Consider the following 21,519-nt stretch of genomic DNA (forward strand, 5'->3'; position numbering starts at 1 on the left):
AAATTCCCAGTCTGCTCTCAAATATATCGGGGAATTGTTTCTGGTTTGTCAAGAGTGTGCATGTTAAAGCCGTTTCCGAAAAAGATGAAATTCTTTCCTTTCCTGATAGCTGAACAGAGAAAGTTTTAATCTGGTGTTGCGAAATCCGCTGCTAATTATTCGTCATATAAACCATCATGAGAGCATAGTGCGCTGCGTCGTCTGACATCATTGTAAATTCTTCTAAAACCCACTTAAAGATAGATTTTCCATGATTCTACCAACGCTTTATGACGTATTGATGTCGTTTTAACTAACTACAGTTGAAGAGTGCTATTATATCCTGTGTAGTCGAAACCTGAAGAATTGCGGCCAACGGGAAGAATTTTCCTGCTTAAACCAATTTCCTTAAATCCTTATTCAGTATGTCGAAAAAAAGGAACCTCTTGTGCATGCTGAGTATGTCTCCTTACCGAAGGAAAATAGTCCACACCGCTCCTAAGTAACTTTCTCGACTTTAATTTACTCTTCCTTTTGCAGGAAAGCCAGGATTATGTCTTCACATCATTTAAAGGAATAAAACAACTGACAGTTATTTTTATTTATCGTTCATTTTTACTTTATTTTATTCACATTTACATTTATATAAATAAGTTTTACAGATGTAACGATATAATTAACCCTTTCATTTTCGATAAACTCCACTTATTTCACTGACCCTCATGTCATGTTTTACGTTTTGTCTTCACTTAAGTATTTTGGTTTTCTTTTGTAGGATGCATTTTCTCTTTTTTATTGATAGTGTACATGGATAGAAATATATATTGATATCTAATTGAGAATATACATACAAAGGTTAGTAAGTTCTGCTTGGAATTGTCTCTGGTTGTATAGCATTTCGGACAAAAATACAATAGATAAATTGAGTTTTCTATAAAATAAAAATTCTTTTGTGTGTTTGGTTTTGTATTCACGCTCCCTCTTACATGCTTTCTTTGGTTTTCTTTTATATAAACGACTAAATAGGCATTTTATTTAGCAACATTACACAGATTAGTTTTGTTTTAGTTTCTAAGTATCTTTGTTTTCTGATAGTTTTATACAGAACGCGCTAATAGTAGAGTAGGTATAAAAGTGATTAGTTAGGTGCATTCGATTTTTGGCAGGTGTCCATTGTTTTGTTGCATAAAAGATGCCTTAAAATTAACATTGATAACTTGAAGAATCGCTTCCTCGGCTAAATTCTCTTCTGATTTGGATGAGTACTATCTAATGCTACTATCAATAGCAAATATTCATAGCGATGTGACAATACTTTTCCCCATTTTATTATACAATAGCTCGGAAGATACTCTTGAAAGAGATACTCTAAAGAAGTGTTAGTATGCAGTCTATACAAAGTTTTTACAAACTTTTGAAATATATTCAGGTCAGTGGCAAAAATAAGCATTTACACTAATTTTTTAGTCCCGCCCTTTTTTAATTAACTCCTCAATTCCAATATTTAATGAATAATTGAGACTACGGTCATCCGCGGGAAAGTCTTCACTTTCGTCTAATTTATGCCATAAAAACTGACCCATTTTAACCGCTAAACAAAGAAATAATTTAAAAGTACTAAAGAATGTTATTTGAAATCAACATTTGTCCACGGGTGACAACATAAATTCAGCCCACTATGGAAAACTGAAAGCAAAGTTCAAGTGATATATGCACGTCCGTATCCACTCGCATGTAGGAGATATTATAGTATTTACAAAACAACATGTCTAGTGGACATTTGCAGGAAACCCAGCATGTGTAGTATGTGCGATTGTATGTATGGAAACGTTCCTTTCAACACAGGCGCTTACTCCTAAGGTGAACGATAGCAGGGAAATTCAATGGATATCGCCATATCGGAATTCACCATTAAGCTCTGAAGATTGTATAGCAATTTTAGAAAAATCAAATAAAAATCTCAGAAAAGACTTCACATACATATGTAGATAAATTTGTCTTGTTGCAATTGTGCTTTGAAAGAATTGAAGGCATTATACCACGCAAGTTTGGTTAGTTTTTCTTATCGTTTTAGTTCTTTTAATGATGATTTATTTTAGTTGGTTTAATTCTTAATTGTTAAGCTTCCCTCTTGATGTTGCTTCATCTAGTAATATCATAGTTTATGAGTATATTATTAAAAAAATATGTAGTCCCATAGATTCTAAAAGTTTTGATAGTCTTTGCCTATTCGTATGTAAAGTGTAGGTTGGCCATCTACGCAGAAGGACAGATATTTTATGGTTGTTTGAATTGTGTTAAAAGACAGTGACAATTATGATATTATGTATGTAGGTAGATATTTCATGAAAATATGATATTTTGTTTTTGACTTTCATACTTGAGATATATTTTTTGTGAAAATTATCACATCGTACATATATTTTCACCCGTTCAGATACTTTCAATTATATGCATCTTTTCAGATAATTGGAAAAAGTTGATTTTCCAGTAGATTAAAGCTGCTGGAATGGTTTTTGAAGTCCTCATTGTAGAGAAATAGATAAAAAATTGCAAAAAATATATAAAAGAAATTAGCAAACCATGACCGGGAGAAAATTTCATGCAAACTAAGGAAATGTGAACACATGTATTTAAATAGCGCTGCAAAGATATTCAAGAAATTTTCCCTTTTTAAATCATGTACAAGAAGTAAAATTGAAATCTAATTTTCATTTTTCATTGACACATAGAATGTTTTCCTTAACAGTTATAACTTCAAAACAGGAACATAGCCGCAAGACTAAATTTAGTACAATCTTTATTATTTTCATAAGCATTGCAAAAAAGTTGACGAAGTAAAAAATCTCAAAAGATAGTTTTCGTTTGAATTGGTTCAACTATGACAATTTCAAATTTTATTTATTTTATTCTTCGGGTCGTCACTGGCTTCGCCTTTAAATATAATTAATTGATATTTACCATTGTTACTTATAATCCACAAGATTTACATTGCGAGCCGAGCTCGTTGTTTTCGTACAAATTCGACAGCTAATTTATCGTTAATACGTGATTCCAGAATTTGCAGGATTGGATGATCTGTAATGGAAGAAATTAAAATTAATTTTGACATTTTTTTATGACGACATTGTTATTTGGAGGAAGGAAGACAAGAGAGAGGGAATCGACACGGGAGGAAGAAAAAACTTCAAGCGTTATACAGGTTCAAGTGCTACAGAGAATCCGTGCCCTTTCGCTTGCCTTCTCTAGCGTCAGGGAAAAAGTGAATTTCTACTGGTTCCTCCAGTATATCATTCTTTATTCTCCATTTACCATAAATTCCAAATCTCCACATTATATTGCATATGTATATATATTCTTTAAAATTTTGCATTCTTATCTTATCAAATTAAAATGTTTATTTCTTTCTCCGTTAAAATAGTTCTGGAAATTTTCCTCCCTCGTGCCAGAGCATTCCCTACTTCCCTATTTTCCAAAATATATTTTAATACACTTTTTAAGGCTTAACATCCTTGGCTTGGCACTGCATACGTAACAATATTAGGCCGATTAACCGAGGAACGAGAAATTGCTAAGAGGGTGACAGTGAAGCCCATAGTGTTTTACGTAGGCACCTGTCGTGAGACTTAATCCTACGGTCCTCTTAAGACACGGATTGATTTTGTGACCACAATCAGAGCCCTGCTGAGACAAGCAACAACGGTACCAGTCTATACCAAGTGCATGGCTTAGCATTCATACTGGTGGATGCAAGAATTACCTAAATTTCTACCGAACTATGGAGTACGGCACCCGTGTTGATACGCAAAACCACGTCGAGGCCCGAAGGTCTCTTCTCGCTAAGAGGGTGACAGAAGGTCTCCTCATCTCGATACTCATTCGAAGGTAATGAGTAGACCAATGAACAATTACTAAAAAAACTAACAATTGGAGGTCCCGCCAATTGAAGTCGACGGCAGAATACTGCCACCACCAACTGCAGAAGAAACAGTCCGTGCAATTCATCCGCTTAAAAATCATAAGTCACCAGGAGCCGATGGAATTACAGCCGAATTCGGTTAAATATGGAGGCGACCTATTACACCAAGTGGTTCATTAACTTGTGCTCAATGTGTGGGACAGCGAATCAATGCCTGACGACTGGCAAATAGGCATTAGCTGTCTCGTACATCAAAAGAGAGATATTACACAGTACAGTAATTATAGAGGTATTTACGTTGCTGAGTATTATCTATAAGATATTCTCCGCTATCTTGCTAGGCCGGACAGCCCCATATGCCCAGAACATGATTGGCCCGTGCCAAAAAGGCTTCACTCCAGGCAAATCAGCAACAGATCAGATTTTTCCTGTGCGGCAAACTATGAAAACTTGTTGGAATGTGGCCATCAGTTGCACCATCTCTTTATCGACTTTAAAGCCGCCACGGCCATGAGAGAATTCGGTATCCTGACGAAATTGATAAGACTGAGCTTGGGTTGCACATCAATGAAGGTAAGACAAAATATATGATGGCAACGTCAGCACCGAAAACCAACCAACAAACAACATCAAACCGCACTGGTCAAACGGGAAGAATAAAGATAGGAGACTACAACTTTGAGACCGTTGATAATTTCTCCTATCTAGGTTTAAAAATCACAACCGAAAACAGCTACGACGATGAAATCCGCAAGACAATTATCTTGCCAGTCCTCATGTATGTAGTCCTTGGAGACTTGGGTTCTTAGCAAGAAAAATTGCGAACTGTTAGCCGCATTTGAGAGAAGAATCCTCGCAAGAATTTTTGGCCCCCTACATGAGGATCGACGATTCCGTAGCCGACATAACGACGAAATCTATGAGTGATACCATGACCGTCAAGTTTTGGATAAAATCCGGCTCAATAGGTTACGGTGGGGGGGATCTTAATCCATATGGATGAGGATGATCCATCCCGGAAAGTCTATAAGAGCAGAAAAAGAAGACGAGGCGATCCTGCCTGGGGTGGAGCGATGGCGTAGGCTAGGACGCTAGACAGCTTTTAGGGATATCGAATTGGTGGACTTCGGCGCAAAATCAGGATGTCTGGAGTTCCTTATTAAGGCAGGCCTAGACCGGACACCGGTTGTTGCACCCTTGATGATGATGGGAGATATTTCGGGGGGGACATTAGGCGAAAAGTCCCCCCCCCCCAGAAGGGATTTCAGAGGTCAAAGACAGGAGAGGACAGGATCAAATAGCGAAGTATACCTGCTGGCCTGTAAGCAGGAGAAGCTAGACCATCTAGATCTTCAATTCTAGTACTTAGGGTGGAAAGCAGCTAGCAGGAAAGCGCTATGTCGGTGAAGGATGGTGGTAAGATGACAGTGGAGAAGGGATCCAAACACTAGCGGAGCTAAAATTCAGCACTAAGATAACTCAGGTAGACCTGAACCGTGCAAGAACTGCTTCGGAGCTGAGTATCTTCTTGAATTTATTTTTAGCAGTAAGGAAGAGATATATAAGGTACGGAACGATTCAAAATTCATGGCCAACACAAGACAAGAGTTACTAGACATAAGTCTTGAAAATACGCTGATGAATGGGCTTGTTAAGATTGGGAAAGTATTGGATGAGCCCTGGTTGTCGAATCACAGAATAATTGGGTTCGACATTGAGGGTAACCCCGAAATAAAAATCCCTTTTGAACGGACTGGGGCTCCTATGCAACGCAGCTGAGCAATAACATGGCTCAACTACAAAGGGGCGGTGATACTAGGATTGAAACGGAACTGGAAATAGTGGTGGAAGTCCTCAACAAAGTCGTTATTGGCGCATATGAGGCCAACTGTCCGGCTAAGACAGTTAAGTCATCAAGAGGTGTGAAAGGAACCTAGCCAGAATAAGAACAGGGGTGCGGAAACTCTTCAACTGAGCAGAACAAACTGGAGAGGGGCCGAGTACTAAAATGCACTGAAGAAAGCAAAATGGAACAGCTTCACAGAATTCTATGGAAGGATAGTACAAATCACAACAGCAACCAAGCTATACAAAGCTATAGCCAGTTAATCTTCAGAAAATGATTGGGACAAAGTGTATCTGCTTCTCAAAACTCATTTCCTGGGGTCCTATCCAACGGTGGAAGGCGACGACATTGTGCTTGTTACCCCAATAACGAACAAAAGGTGAGAAATAGCACTGTCTGCTTTTTTCACATTGAAGGAGCGTTTGCTAACACATCGTACGTAGAGATACAAGAAGTCCTGATCCACAAGCGAGTGGGAAGCACCCAGGCTTTCTGGGTGGGCAGAATTTTAGGCAGAATCTGTAGGCAAATATTATAGAAGTACAGACGGATGCAAATTCTATTGTCATGAATGCTACTCATGGTTGTTCACAGGGTCAGGTACGGTCACCACTTATGTGGAGTATGGTTGTGGATGAACTCTTAGGAGAGCTACGAAATATTGGAATACAAATTCAGAGTTACACTGATGATATTGAGGATACCCAATATGACAGAATCCAGATGCAACTTAGGATAAACACTGCAATAGTAACCCAATGGGGCGGTAATGTGGGCAAAACAAAACGAACTTCCAAGACTGGCTGGCGTGTGTATCAGTGTGGCAATGAGGACATGCTTAACGGCATCCCTGGAGGTAGCTTAAGTACTGAGGAAGAGAGTAAGTAGCTTTCGTATTTACTAACTATTAAAATATATTGTAGTAGGAGCAAGCTACCTAGTTTTATTTTTATCCCTGGAGGTCTTTCTGGGTTTGCACATACGAATGACTTGTACGCATCATTGTTGCATTGTTTCTAGGAAGAAGATTATACTGCGACTCGGACGATAGTTGGAATGAAATTATTCCCGGTGATGGTGACGTAACACATCTTAGGTCCCTTACTGTAGTTAATTATGCACGATGGAGTGTTGACGCTACGCTTTCCTAACGGCGCGATAACCATTGGCTTTGGGACGATATCGAGATAACAGCAGTTACAAAACGCTTAGACTAGATCGAAATCTACACAAATGAAGCGGTATGGGAGATCAATTCCTGGTTGAAAATGTCCGGTCTATCACTTCCTGAACATAAAACGGAACTAGTGCTAATCAGCAAAAGAAAGAAGGGCACAACCGTGAAAATTAAAGGTGATGAACAAACAATCCTCCCGTCCCCAACAGTCGCTTAAATATTTGAGAACAATGATTGACAAAAGGCTCAACATTAAAAACACATTGAGTGCGCCGCAACTAAAGCGTCTTCCAACGCTGTAGCGATCTCGAGGAAACTACCGAACATTGGTGGACCAAGACAAAGTCGACGTCGTCTCATTTCAAGGGTACGCGGCTCCAGTTTGGGCAACTGTTCTGATAAACAAATCAAACAGCGGAAAACTAGGAATGGCGTATCGACTATGTGCACTCCGGGTATGCAGTGCTTACCGAACAACATCAGGAGAAGGAGCATATGTACTGGCAGGGACAATCCCCATAGACATCTTGGCGAATGAAGGTCGGTGTCTCTACGATAAAATGTATGCAATCAGAGAGTCTAGTGTACTTCGACGACAAAGAGCACGGCGGGAATCCATCGCAGAATGGCAAAAGAGATGGAACGAGGCACAAACTGGCCGCTGGACCTACCGTCTTTTTCCACACATTCGAAGATGGACTGAAAGGAGCCACGGGGAACTAAACTATGAGCTAACGCAGTTTTTAAGTAGACACGGAGGTTATCGGGCTTATCTACATCGATTTGGACACGACGAGTCACCATGCTACCGCAGATGTGGTAACGTGGCTCACAAGGCGGAGCATGTTGTATTTGAGTGCCCTAGGTTTACAGCGCACCGAATTAGGCTGGAGGTGATCGCAGACAGGTGCATAACACCTGAAAATATAGTGGAGTTTATGTTGGAGTCAACTAAGGCTTGGAATCAAGTTGTTATCGAGCTGGAAATGATTCATCAAAAACTGAGGCATGAACTGATCTGCGAAGAAAGCAAGAAAGGGAAAGAACAATAATGAGCCGCAGTTAAGAACTGATCCAGCCCCGCGATGCAATGCTTATAGCAGGCCCGTGGGGAGAGTGGAAGAAGGAGGTGGTTTTAGTGAGTAGAAATCTCACATAATTGCAAAAAAAGACAGACGGACAGACAGACAGAGATAGAGTAAACTGATTTTAATAAGGTTTTGTTTTACATGAAACCTTAAGAAGGGCCTTGAATGCATCATATCCACAGTTGAGAGGCCCCATTAGGGAACCAAATCGTCACTATTCCTTGAACAAACGGATGTCAAATTTTACATTAGTGGGTAAAGTCGGTTTTAAGTATATTGGGTGTGATAAATAAAAACGGGGGTAATGAATCAATATAAAATAGAATTTGTTGTGAAAATGTAATTCTTACCACTAACCAACTGTTTACATGATAGGCAAATAAATATCCAATTATGTTCAGGCTACTTAATAGCAATCATTCCCTACACATACAATAGTTGATTACCAAATGGGGCCATAAAATCGATTGATTCCATTATGAAATCGATCTAAAACAAATTGGATGTTCGAAGGTTAGCCACTTCATTGTGTTGATGTATTAATTCGATGCAAATTTAGTATGGCATGCATACTTTATTGACGAAACCAATATTTGTCCATAAATCACGATTTGACCTGCGGGAAAACATATCACATGCAAATGTATTACCTTAATCCTATTTCCACTGCTATATCGAACAATCATAACCACATAATAACAATAACCCGCAAAATATGGAAATCCTGGAAAGTGTGTGTTAGGAAATGCTTTCGAGATTGTTTGTGTTTTCTCTGTTCTTGAGGATATACATACATAAGTGTATTTGCATGCAAGGAACATGTTGTTGAAACGCGGTTTAGTTAGAGCTATTCAAGGTTCAACAGCAGACAGGAGAAAACCAGAGGCTGAAATTATAACTAAGAGAGAGGTAACTCCTGATGCTCTTGAAGTTACTATCGTCTCGGCTATCGCATCTTAATCCTACCCTGGAACGAATTCAATGAATTCAATTTCTTTCGCAACAGAATGCACACCTCCCTTATCACAGACTGTTTCAAGGGGCGTGTGAAGTGATAACGCAGTGTCTCTGGTGTTCACATATCCATAATGAATATGCTATGAATAATGTGTCAGCATAATTTACGAAGCGAAGGTAATAGCGCAATTCTGTGTCATTGCTCATAATATTTGCAAGGCAATAAATCCCCGCATTCCTAATTTATTCGCACTCATATCATTCCCTGCGTTCATACCAACTCTGATTGTATTGTTCCTGGCTACACATGGGATATGGGGGGTGATGTGGGGGTGACACGGCGAGATAAATAATGGGGACTATGGCTCTATTTACTTACTCTTGTCGTGCTGCTGCATCAAAGGTAAATCCACCTGCTTTAGACCGTGGAAATTTTCAACGCTCGTACTGTAATCTGCGACACCCGGAATATTTCCCAGGGCAAGGAATGCCTCGCCCGCGAAATCATTCGAGGTAAGGACATCGTGATCCATCACGGTGAAAGCAATCATCGCACCGTCGCTCAAACATTGCTCCAAGGTAACGGAAAATTCGAAACATTCATCAAAGTTGGGATTCAACGTTTTCTGCCAGAAAATAAACAAAAGAGAAAAGAAAATGGTATTATAATTTTCGTGAAAAAAGAAAGTGCAGCGTGCCTGCTCAAAAGACCCACTGGCATAAGGTTACGACGGGGAGTCTACAAGTGTGTAGCCCCGCATCGAGTGAAAGTGGATCTAATAAAGTTATAGGTAATGTGCGAAGGGTGGTTCTGCCTGAGACTTTCAATATTATATACAAGTTTATTGTGTATCGAGTTCCCACGTAAATTTTTCATCTAAATTTATCGATTGCTCATGATGCCCTTGCCGTTGGGGATATTAAAATCATGAATATTTACGCGAAAAATATTGGAAGCCAAGAGATTTATCCGCCTTTCTTTCTTCAATTTTCAAAAGATTCCGCGCGATATTGCTTTTAAATTATTTTTTTAAACGTATTTACGTATTCATTATATGGGCATTTATACTATGAAGATATTCCCTGAAGCTACTCTAAATTCTTAAGATTTACATAATGAAGCGCTTCCTTTGATGTTAGCTTCTGCTCCTCTGAATATCGGGGTTTGTTTGTTTTCCCAACATTCCCCGCGGACTAATAACTTTTTATCTGCAAAATCTCAATCTCATATCTTACCTTATGTACATTCGTTTGTTGTTCCGCGCAATGAGTAAACACTCTCCGTGGCAACAACTCTATGATCACAAAAGGATCACTGAAACCATTCGGATCAAGTGGAATGATATCACGGGCATGCAGGACCTCCACGCATAACGAGTCATGGTTAAAGTACGCCCTCACGGCTAAAACCCCGTACGGTCCGGGTAACGGGGCAATCATTTGCTCCTGCAAGCGTTGTAAGTAAAACAAATCTATAAGCTTGTCCGTATCTGTTTTGTGGTACTGAAGTCGTTGTTCAACCCTCCAATATGCTTCTGAGTGCAGCATTTCCATGGACAGACCCAGTCCCTCGGCATTAAAAAAATCTACTAGAAGTTGCAAAGCTTCGTAAAGCCGGTCATGAAAATTCGATGGTCGATCTCCATCCGCTCCTGTGTCCATTTGTCGGGACAACTCATTGAGCACGGTGTACCAAATAAGGGTCAGTGCGCGGTTGAAGTTCTTAGTAAGTAGAGCACTATTTAAGGCAGAAAGGTGTACATCTAAGTATTCTAGAAGAGGAACAATAGCTTGATTTGTCGGAAGCGAATCAGGCGACCAGGCCAAATGAAATACTGCTTTTTGCAAGGGGACTTGCATCAGAGGGGCTAACTTTGACAGAACCCTTTCAGCTCTTGTCTCTAGTTGTGTTAGGCTGGATTCAAGCAAAGCTTCAGCATTATCATGTAATAATTGACCGTCGGGCCTAAAGTCGGACAATGCTCTTCGAACGTACTCCAAGTTGTTAACTGTGACACACATATCGTCTGAAGTCCGAAATGGTCCCGTTTGTTCGTAGTAGCCGCTATCCGCTAATGCTTGGTGTATCAAATCACTGTAATGCATAGCCGCAGAGCAGGCCGCATCTATAAGCAACGCTTCGAAATGTGGAGCTGTGTTCGGGTCTGGCCATTGCAGCATTTTCCAAAATTCACGCATTTGGTAGAAGCATGACGCTGTATCCACTGACGATGTACTATGCCGGACGATCCTTTGTCCTTCACATATTTGGTCCAGTGATATTGCAGCTCTAACTCTTTGCAAAGCTCGTGCTTTACTAACTATTAGCCACCGTTCAATAATCGGCATGAACCACTCACTATAGTTTTGAAGAGCGAGCGGGTTTTCTGGTGGTTGCGGCATCACGGAGAGATGTTGTTTGAGTACCGAAAATTCCTGTAGACGAAAATTAATAAGTTGCTATTAATTGAAAAAAAATGTATATCACCTAAAATATCAAGTTTATGTTTAGTGATCTCGCTACTAATGTCTAGGTAGGCAATCCAACAATCAAATTACTCACCTGTAATGCCAAATAAATTTCAAATGGACGTATATCCACAGGTTCCTTATCGCCCTCTAAAACTGCAAATTGACTTAATGATGCTCCAGGGATTTGACCAGTTTCCATACGAGATGTAACTTCTTCGGCCAGAATCGCATCGAATTGTTTATAAATTATGCTAAAATACTGAATACCATTTGTTCTGAAATGAATAGGAGAATACGGAAGAGTATAGTATGAGTGGCAAAGTTTTAGAGCTCAGTTGCAACTTATCAACTTAAAATGAATAACGAACCTAAAATAAAATAGCGCTCAACTCGCTCCTGACAATTATGGGCCTTTGGCTTTCAAGAGAGACATAAGATCGGATCATGGAAAGTATGATGACTTTGATCGCGTGTTTCAAAGCGTGGAGCAACCACTATTATGTACGTACCCGGGGATGACCACTCGCATCTGAATAAGAGGAACTACGGTATGGAAACCTAGGACAAAAATTCACATACAATAGCAGAAAGCTAGCCTATTGTAGCATCTAAGGCTCAAGAAATCATAGATGACTGGACCTTCAATCAGCCCTGGTTCCTTTGCAGAGAAGTTCGTGTTATGGTAAGAAAATGTCTTTTGCCAGTCGCCCTTCCGATATAAATCGAGGAAGTCAGAAAGAAGTGCAAATAGTCCCTGGATTGATATCGATGCATTGAATTAAAAGTGCCGCGAAAGAAGAAACGTATCTTTTAGTTGACGAATGAGTTAATGAACTACACCAAATCACGAAGGAATGGCGAGATATCCACAAAGGCACCTCCTACCTTGCTAATATTATGTCAAAAATCAACTTTCTGAAATAGGACTTATTTGCGGCATCAACGAGAAACCCTGGCCATCAATACGATAGTAGTCCAAATAGACTTCATTTCCAGCAGTAATATTTGCAGGGCTCATATCCTCACACAAACTATCACAATGGAAGCTTTTTTTCTATGGAGCGCCTATCTTTGCCTCCAACAAGACGACCATTCGGTGGCTAATCCTCCTTAACGCTCACGCCAGTTACTGGATGTCAAACTAACTCTTTTACCCTATTCCGTTCAGCATTAAGCAATTGGAATTGCAAAATTTACAAGGAACAAGTGAAAAAGTTACGAAGAAAAGGTGAGAAACTTATCAGGTAAAAGTGAACAAAGAAATCTTTAGAATACCCAAGCCAAAAAAAAAAAATTAAGCACTTTTAGCAGGAAATGAAGAATTCAGCAATCGGACGACCGGCTGATCCAACAGTCAGAGAAAAGAAAGAACAGCATGGAAATAAGATCTGTATACAAAAAATAATTATTTCCAAAAAAAATCGAAGGCCAACCTTTGAATGACGTGGACTGAATTGCCAGAAAGCAGATAGAAAACATCATTAGAATTAAAGATATATAGCGAAATAAGATCCGAGACGATAAGGCTTTGGATTAACAGATTGAGGTAAGAGCTCGCAGACAGGAGACATCCAGTGAGCGAAAGGGCATATATAGGGTTGTTTGGTAGAAAAATAGCCATGTATCATCTCTGTATTTGAAGATCAGTTCAGCAGAGAGAGGTTATCTGGTAGCATGGGAACCGGGAAAGCCCTTTGAGTTCATATGTCTCAGAAGAATTCATAGGGCAAGTGTCATAGGTCTTGCATTCAACAGTATGAATGCTGAGCTATGTATTCAGTGTGTACTCGTATCGTTCGGCTTGTCACATCAGGGTTCTGATTTTCGTCACAAAATCAATTCGTGTTCAAAGAAAACGATGATTTAAGCCAACATGATGGGCACTTATCTAAAATCAAAAGCAAAAGCGAAGAGCTGGGAGCCAACACTGTGGCCCAGTGGTTTCTTTAATCAGGTGGGAGGTAGAACAACGTCTGACTGGCAAAAGACATCAAAATTCCAATATGGAAAAAAGGTATTCCAGCGCAGTGTACGCATTACCGTCCGATCCGGTTACTGTTCCATATTATGAAAACTTTTGAACACGTTTTTGATAACTGCATTCGCGACATCGTTTAAATACCCATAGATCAAGTCGGGTTTGCCAATGACTGCTGAAGCTCTGCGGTACCACCTAGTACCATAAGAGCTCATGCGCTGGGTTAAATTGGTCTATCACAATCCAAAAAGTAAAGTTCAAAGTGTGGCCTGCGTGTTAATATTGCTTCGTGTCTCCGTCAGGATTCAAAGAAACATCCTATACCACTCCTCTTTGTTCTTGTTATGGACACGGTTACACGGGAGGGAGGACATGACACGTCGTCTAATAGGAAAACGTCGAAAAAATGGAATGATCGCTACATGCAATACGGTCTCATATTTAATTTTTGACCAACGATCTCCATGAAATAGGCATTATCACTCTCGATGGCAATGATTTGCCCAGAACTTCAAGCCAATGCTATCAGCCAATTGCTTGACGTATCAACAAGCGTCTCAAATCTAAAATTTACCGCAGTGTCCTCCGTTCTCTCACCCTCTATGGTTCTGAGTATTGGCCAACTATAATAGACGCGGCTCCTCGCGGTAATGGAGACGAAGATGTTATGTTGGACGAGTGACGTAACACGCCATGACCACATCTAAAATGAGGATACCCGCGATCGATACAGGGTTGCATCGATAGTGGAAATATTGTGAAGCAGGCGTCTTCGATAGTGTTATCATGTAATTCGCACTAGCGAGAACTCACTTGCCAAGATTGGTCTAAGCATCGAAGTTGAAGTTGATACGCTGGAAGGTGGTTTGAAAGCGCGATTGCCTCCAGATCAGACCTTTCACAGAGCAAAATGGTGCAACCGATCATGACGAGCTGATCCCGCTTCTGAGCGAGACAAAGGCTGATGAAAAGAAGAAGGCGAGATATCTGTTAAAAATATCCGGGCGAAGACATCTCAGGCCCTAATCTAAATGAAGCGGTGGCGTTGGCCAGGATGCCAGACAGATATTAAGAATATCTGATTGGTGGAGCTTTGCACGAAACCTAGGTGTCAGGATGTGTTTTCTATAAAGGTATGGAAGATCCCACCTTTCTACCAAATTTCGTATCAATAGGAGTAACCGTGGAAGCTGGACGCTTATGAAAGGTTTTGTGTATTTCTCTTATAAAGACATTTGAGTGTGCATTTGTCCCAGTAGTACGTAGCACGTAATATATGCATATATTATGTCAGAATATCCACTTTCGGGTGATATTGACATTCAAAGAAGTGCCAAATTTGACATATTATAACTTTGTTAGTAATAGTGTGATTTCCACAAAACTTGGTAGAATCATGCTTTAATTTATAGCCTACAGTGGTGCTAGAGTAAACTTAAGGGGGGTTTTGGGACCAATTACTAAAAATTTTAGTAATATAATATTATTAACTTTATTTGAATAGATATCGGTATGGAGTGAATTTCGGAGCCTAAGTACCATATAGTGACAACCTCGTGATTTCTTTCAGATATTTCGTTTGGGTAGTTTCTGAGAATGGGTCACTTAGAGAAATTATTACTTTCGACCGCCCGCACTCCTCACCTTTCCAGCAGATGTTAAAACTAAGACCAGCTTCAGAAAGTACTAGCCGAGACCTTTCATTTGATACTTCACATGACTATATTTGATGAAAACAAAATGGGGACTCCCTTTAAATTCGATGTGGAATTATTTAACTCACTGGATCCGTGAGTGTTCAAAATTCCCGCCTTTGCACCAAATTTGGTGTCAATCACTACAACCGTCTACGAGAAAAGTGCGTGTAACGGACAGACAGACAGACAGACAGGTAGAATAACAGTAAACCGATTTTAATAGTGTTTTGTTTTAGACAAAACCTTAAAAATGAAGTATTTCTGACGCCAACTGAGTGGAACCATGGGATAATTCCCCTCTTCCTTATACACATATGTAGATGCAAAGAGTTTACTTTGGGGAGACCTCCTACAGAAAATGAGCGCTGTAAGATTGCCAATCCGTGTCTTATTTAGATAAAAATGCTAAACGAATCGAAGCGAAACTTTGCCCTTACTCACGATAAAGCGACCACTAGACATTTAGTTAGAGGTCGTTGAGGTTACATACAGCGGCATCAAAAGAATTGATACCAAAAAAGGTATCCGAACAAAGCGCCAAATCTTGGAATATTTCAGGTTGATCAGAAACAATTTTTTTCTCGGGTCGTCACCTTGAGCCTTAATCGATGTTTTGGAAGGGACATTTTTCACTAAAGCAAAAGTTGAGGAAGTCTTTTTCTGGAAGGCGAAGATAATAATCAGAACTGATTTCTTGGTAAAGCAAGCCACATAACCGGGTCTTTTACTCATTCAATTAAATATTTGGTGCACTAAAACTCTATTCTGTCTAGATAAAAGAAGGTTCAACAATTTGTTCGAATAGTTTTCATTTATCCCTTCAAAATGCAAGCGGACACTCTTACCTCTCTTCCTCCCTTGGTTTTAGTAATTTTAACCTAATTTCTTCACTTTGGGCTAAAAAGGAACTCAAACAATTTTCAAAATAGTATTATACTTACGAATCAAAAAGGGGATGATAGTATGTTATTCCCAATTGTAAATCTGCTATTAAAGTAGTTGCAAAATTGACTAGAGGATTTTGTGAGCGCTGTGACTCACGTAAAAAATGCTGCGCCCACTGCACGGAGCCTTTCCTTAGCGATCCCACGATTTCACCCCGCACTCCTTTATTGAACGGACACACCTGTCGAAAAGCTTTCATGTTGCCAAGCATTCCAAGACAGCGTAATAAAAACTCTAAGCGGATGAGCGACGGAGGATGTAGAGCCGGAAATACGTCGCGATGCCTCCTAATTTGATTAAGCGATTTATCGACAAATCCCGTCATCCCTTCGGCTAGCCATTGCTCCATTTCCCTCGATAAAACTTCCTGATTCGGTTGATTCCATAACTTATCGACGTCTATTAATAGTCGGTGAACAAACTTGGGATCGATTGGTGTCGACCGATTTAAACGCACAGCGGCTACATATCTGTAGGGAGAAGAAGAGAGAATCGTGGGCGTTAAGAAAGCTGGGAAGAATATCTAATTTGGTTATCATTTGAAGTAGGAGATATGTCATTCGATTCGAGTTTGATATGCTTGAGTAGGAAGAGTTATTGCTCTGACACCCAATTCCTGGTTATAATTTCAAGTCCTATCCTGCTGGCAGCAACTGCAAATCTCATAGTCCCTCCCTGACTGCAGCTTATAAAAGTTACCGGCTTTGGATGAACAAATGCATCGTGCACAAGCTAATATATATATGTATATAACCTAAAGAGGCTGAATGGACATAGTGTTGATTTCGCCCGTTCTACTTTTTATAGGCCAATAAAGTTTTCACTGTGGGTCGATTCTCTGCACCACAAACTTAACTAACTCCAGGAGAAAAGCCAATTTGATTTATCTCAATATGTCCGCCGTTATTGACTATCCGTTCTCCTATATTAGTATGGATAGGAGCAGATTTGAATATTTTATAGCCTATCGTAAGTGTTATGTGCATTGAATACCATTGTGGCATGGCTAGGAACTGAAAAGCAGTTATCTCGTCGCAGGATTCTGCGGCAAATTTAAGATCTATAGTATGGTGTTGCAGTGGTATCCTTCCGATCTTATATTCCTATTCCCTTTCAGGGCTTTCCTATATAAATTCAGAGTCTCCAAAAACTTACCTAGCTAAAACACATTGTAAGTCGGACAAGTCCCCTTGCACAGCCATTTGATGAAGTATAGTGAGTGCAGGTCCCGGTAATTCGCCGTTCCACGTCCATGACGGTTCATGTGTAGATAATTCGTGCGCCATGAACACCATATGTAACTTTTCTATTTTACTAATCTCAGCGGCATTGTCCTCTTCCGAGGTGCCGTGATCCTCGCGTGTCGACAGCCACAATTTCAAACGTATTCGCCCTTGAACCGTACTCCTTTGGCTACGTGCTTCCAATTTAAACCAACCCTCCAGTCCGGTGGATGGTATATCTGCAATGGGGAGGTTAACGCATCCCAAGAAATCATCTTGCGAGCCTTGACGCGCCGACTGGCATACTTGCTTGAAGAATCTCCCTAGGCCCCGAACGCCACGCACTTCATTTAGTCGAGAAACGGCGTCCAGGACACAACTCTCGTCATCATGGTCCCATATATCTAAATGAAATATGTCGGTGTTTATGTCATCTATGTCACTGAAAGAAAGATAAACACAGGATTCGGTTAGTAAATGGGTGCCATGCGTAGGAATTTTATCAGGAGGAATCAAATAAAAAAATGGCGCAGTTTTCATTTATTCGAATTTTAATCAGTTCCAAGTGTAGAGGAGTAGTAGGTCATGTCGGATGTTAGGATTTTGTTCAGAATTTGATTTTAATCTATTTCGAGTTGGGATTCAATAAAATAAATGCGCATATGTTTAATTAAAAATGTACACTTTAGAGTTAAGCCCTATAGGAAAGAGTCGATAGGGCACTACGTAAGGACTAATTTATATTACTTTCTAGGAAATTAATACAGAAGCGAAAATTTGTTCGATTCCTGGTAAAGACGTATAGGAAGTCTGCGAAGTGGCACTCTTCTGCGGATATCACGTTTTTTGGTTACATCTAGACATGTTTAGCAATTCAGATATAAACAAGTCAAAAAGAGGAAGCTCAGCACTTCAGTTATGAAAGGAAGGGATATTTAAGTACAGAACTGTTCCATAAGCACATAGCATCCTAGCTCGTAATGTAAGACGTGATAGACTTGCCCACTGAATTACTGAACATTTATACAAAAGAGACAATTTTGCACCCGAAATTTTGTCGGCAATAGTAAGGTTTTCAACAAATTTTGTAGTATCATGCTTGATATTATATTATAGACCATACTGTTACAAACTCTAGGATTCTAGTATGAACTTAAGAGGGGTTCCCACTCGATTTCTAAAAAATATTTTGATTTCTTCAAAATTTTTAGTTTCATTAATTTCTGGGAATGACCCCATAGCAAAAGCCACTTTATAGAGAATGTCAAACCAACTTTGAGAAGCACTGATCGAAACCTTTTATTTGATACCTCATCATCATCATCAAAGGCGCAACAACCGGTATCCGGTCTAGGTCAGCCTTAATAAGGAATTCTAGACGTCCCGGTTTTGCGCCGAGGTCCACCAATTCGATATCCCTAAAAGCTGTCTGGCGTCCTGACCTACACCTTCGCTCGATCTTAGGCAGGGTCTGCCTCGTCTTCTTTTTCTACCATAGATATTGCCCTTATAGACTTTCCGTGTGGGATCATCTTCATCCATACGGATTAAGTGACCCGCCCACCGTAACCTATTGAGGCGGATTTTATCCACAACCGGACGGTCATGGTATCGCTCATAGATTTCGTCATTGTGTAGGCTACGGAATTGTCCATCCTCATGTAGGGGGCCAAAAATTCTTCGGAGGATTCTTCTCTCGAACGCGGCCAAGAATTCGCAATTCTTCTTGCTAAGAACCCAAGCCTCCGAGGAATATATGAGACTGGTAAGATCATAGTCTTGTACAGTAAGAGCTTTTGACCCTATGGTGAGTTTTTGTAAGCTGAAATAGACTCTGTTGGCTGACAACAACCGTGCGCGGATTTTATCGGCTGTGATTTTCGACCCTAGATAAGAGAAATTATCAACGGTCTCAAAGTTGTATTCTCCTATCCTTATTCTTCCTGTTCAACCAGTGCGGTTTGATGTTATTGGTTGATGATACCTCACGCGAACCCTTTACTTGTATGAAGACCTAACCTCCCCACCCCCCACCCCTACTTCAGAACGATATTACTCACTGCATGCAAGGGCGTTCATAATTCCTGTTTTCCCACCAAACTTGATTTGGCTCTTTCTGAGAAAAATATTTGTGACAGGCTACCAGGCAAAAAGGCAGACGGACAAAGAGCCGATTTGAACAAGGTTCTGGTTTATACAAAAAGATTTCCACATCCATAAAATGTTCTGATTTTACAGTAACTTCACGCTCCCTTTTCCTTCTTTAAAAGAATGTGGGACACTTATTTTTAGCTCCCACATCGCAGCCTTTAGGCGAATTAAAGCGTTTCTGATCCTGAATCAAAGGCCAACCATATTTTATAGGGATGCAACTTTAAATTTTTAGCAAAATATAGTTTACAAGAAAACCCTCCCACGTAGTTGTTAGAGGATATCCACCTCGGATATCAACTTCATTCTTGGCTTGCCAAATAGTAAGAGACCATCAGACTTTTAACTTTGTTCTCAACTAGCATCCAATGTTTGGATTAACAGCCTTTTTCCTAAGAAGCAAGTATTTCCATGTCTCATTCCCATCCTACCTTGTAAAGTTTCTTATTCTTTCTTGTAAAAGTTTAATAATTTATGTGAGTGTGTTTCGTTTTGAGATTGAACCGTGGACCTTATAAAGAAAGCTTACTAGATGCGGTTAGTGACAGTGAGCAGATGTTGGAAACTGTCATGGGCTTTGTTAATGTTGTATCTGGGGCTTCAGGTCTTGCAAGGTAGTCTCCCTTAAGTCTCTAAAATGCAGTTCTTGTTGCTTGGAGGTTGAAGGGTTGTGTTGTTTGAGTTTTTAAGAACTGTCGTTCCTTACATTACGTTTTCGTAAATTTGGATGGACAGTTGCCGTTATTTTCTCCTTTGTGGGGAAAAAAACTAACAGTTTCCGAGTAAAAGGTTGAACATGGAGGAGTGCAATGAGGTACTGAGTCTGGTATCCTCAAAGCTTTTCATTTGATTTATTTTCTGCATACGTATTGGGGGAGGACTACTTCTTGTATGAATGAATGAATGAATATCCTCTATATGAAGTTAGTGGTTTGAATTGAAGATATACTGAACAAAGCTAGCTTTTCATGTCAAACATTCTTTCAGTTTGTATCCAATATAACTATATACGCCCTACATGTATGTAGTCTCCCCCTCTTAAACTCAACGTAACATGGTGCCCCTAACCACGTGAGCACGAGGTTCTTAGTTACAAAATATGCATCAAATCACGTATTAACAGCTAACAAGCCGTTGTGTTAGCCTGTTGAAATCGAACTTGCCAGCAAGTAACGAACCACCGCGAACATGGCATTGTTAGGGTTAATCCCCAAATTTGCAGCTGTTACGACGCACTGAGTATGACAACAGCAGAGTATTCCCATATAAAGGCTAAGCCAAAAAATGAATGGAGAAAGAAGGTCCTAGTCGAGGTCTTTTGTAGAAATATATCGAGTGCTTGATGCTTCTATGCAAAGATGCGCATTCTTTCAGAATCGCAAACCCAAACACTGGTGGAATGCCAGAGGTCAGAAAGAAAGTTCAACGCGGAAGAAACGAACCAAAGTATGAATAACTACTCCCAGAGTCTAAACACCATCGTAAGAAGTAGTGGTGAACCATTGTGAAAAGTAGAAAGAATTGTTCAAGCGAATTTATGATGAAACAGATCGTTCCGCCGATGAGGAAGCACGTGTAGGTCAGTAATCTCGACAATAAAAGGGTGCCCCAGTTTACCGTGGGAAATAGTTATGACATTGTTGTTTCAACATCAAGAAAATAACCTAATCAAAGTACCAATAAGTGCCAAAGATACCCCCCAGTAAACGAAGACGAAGTTCTGACCGCCGAATAAAAGAGTTCGTGCTAATGCAGCTCCCAGCAGTAATGGAGTCCCCAATGAAGCGCTAAAACTGACAATTAGAGCAGAGTGGGAGATGATACTGAGGGCGCTTGAGAAAAGACAGTAGCAAGAAAAACATCGATAACGAGAAGAAATGGCATCCGTGGCACGATGCAACCCTGGTGGATTCCTCTTTGGACTTTTACCTGGATACAGTATGTGACATTTTGGGTCCTCATATTCCTGTGGTCCTGTGGAGTACCCTTTCCTACCTGTATGTGAAATCAAAATCTCTTATTTTTATTAAGAGAACATTGTAGCATCCTTTCTTCGTTGGGATGAAGTGACGGTTTTAGTGAGGATG

At 40.0% G+C, this 21,519-nt stretch overlaps 1 protein-coding gene across 1 annotated transcript in view; it reads right to left on the minus strand.

The window, feature by feature from the left end:
• Positions 1-571: 571 nt before the first annotated feature.
• The window catches only part of LOC119649198 (BAI1-associated protein 3), a 303,977-nt gene continuing 283,029 nt past the window's right edge, over positions 572-21,519 (minus strand). Inside the window, exons 7-12 of the mRNA XM_038051237.1 lie at positions 17,214-17,723; positions 16,055-16,528; positions 11,530-11,713; positions 10,203-11,402; positions 9,346-9,592; positions 572-3,057 (exon numbers count right to left, since the gene is read on the minus strand). Of these exons, the coding sequence (XP_037907165.1) occupies positions 2,966-3,057; positions 9,346-9,592; positions 10,203-11,402; positions 11,530-11,713; positions 16,055-16,528; positions 17,214-17,723 (2,707 nt within the window). The 3' untranslated portion in view covers positions 572-2,965. The remainder of the gene's footprint in view (positions 3,058-9,345; positions 9,593-10,202; positions 11,403-11,529; positions 11,714-16,054; positions 16,529-17,213; positions 17,724-21,519) is intronic.

Source organism: Hermetia illucens, chromosome 2 (genome assembly GCF_905115235.1).
Source record: "Hermetia illucens chromosome 2, iHerIll2.2.curated.20191125, whole genome shotgun sequence".
Classification (NCBI taxonomy): domain Eukaryota; kingdom Metazoa; phylum Arthropoda; class Insecta; order Diptera; family Stratiomyidae; genus Hermetia; species Hermetia illucens.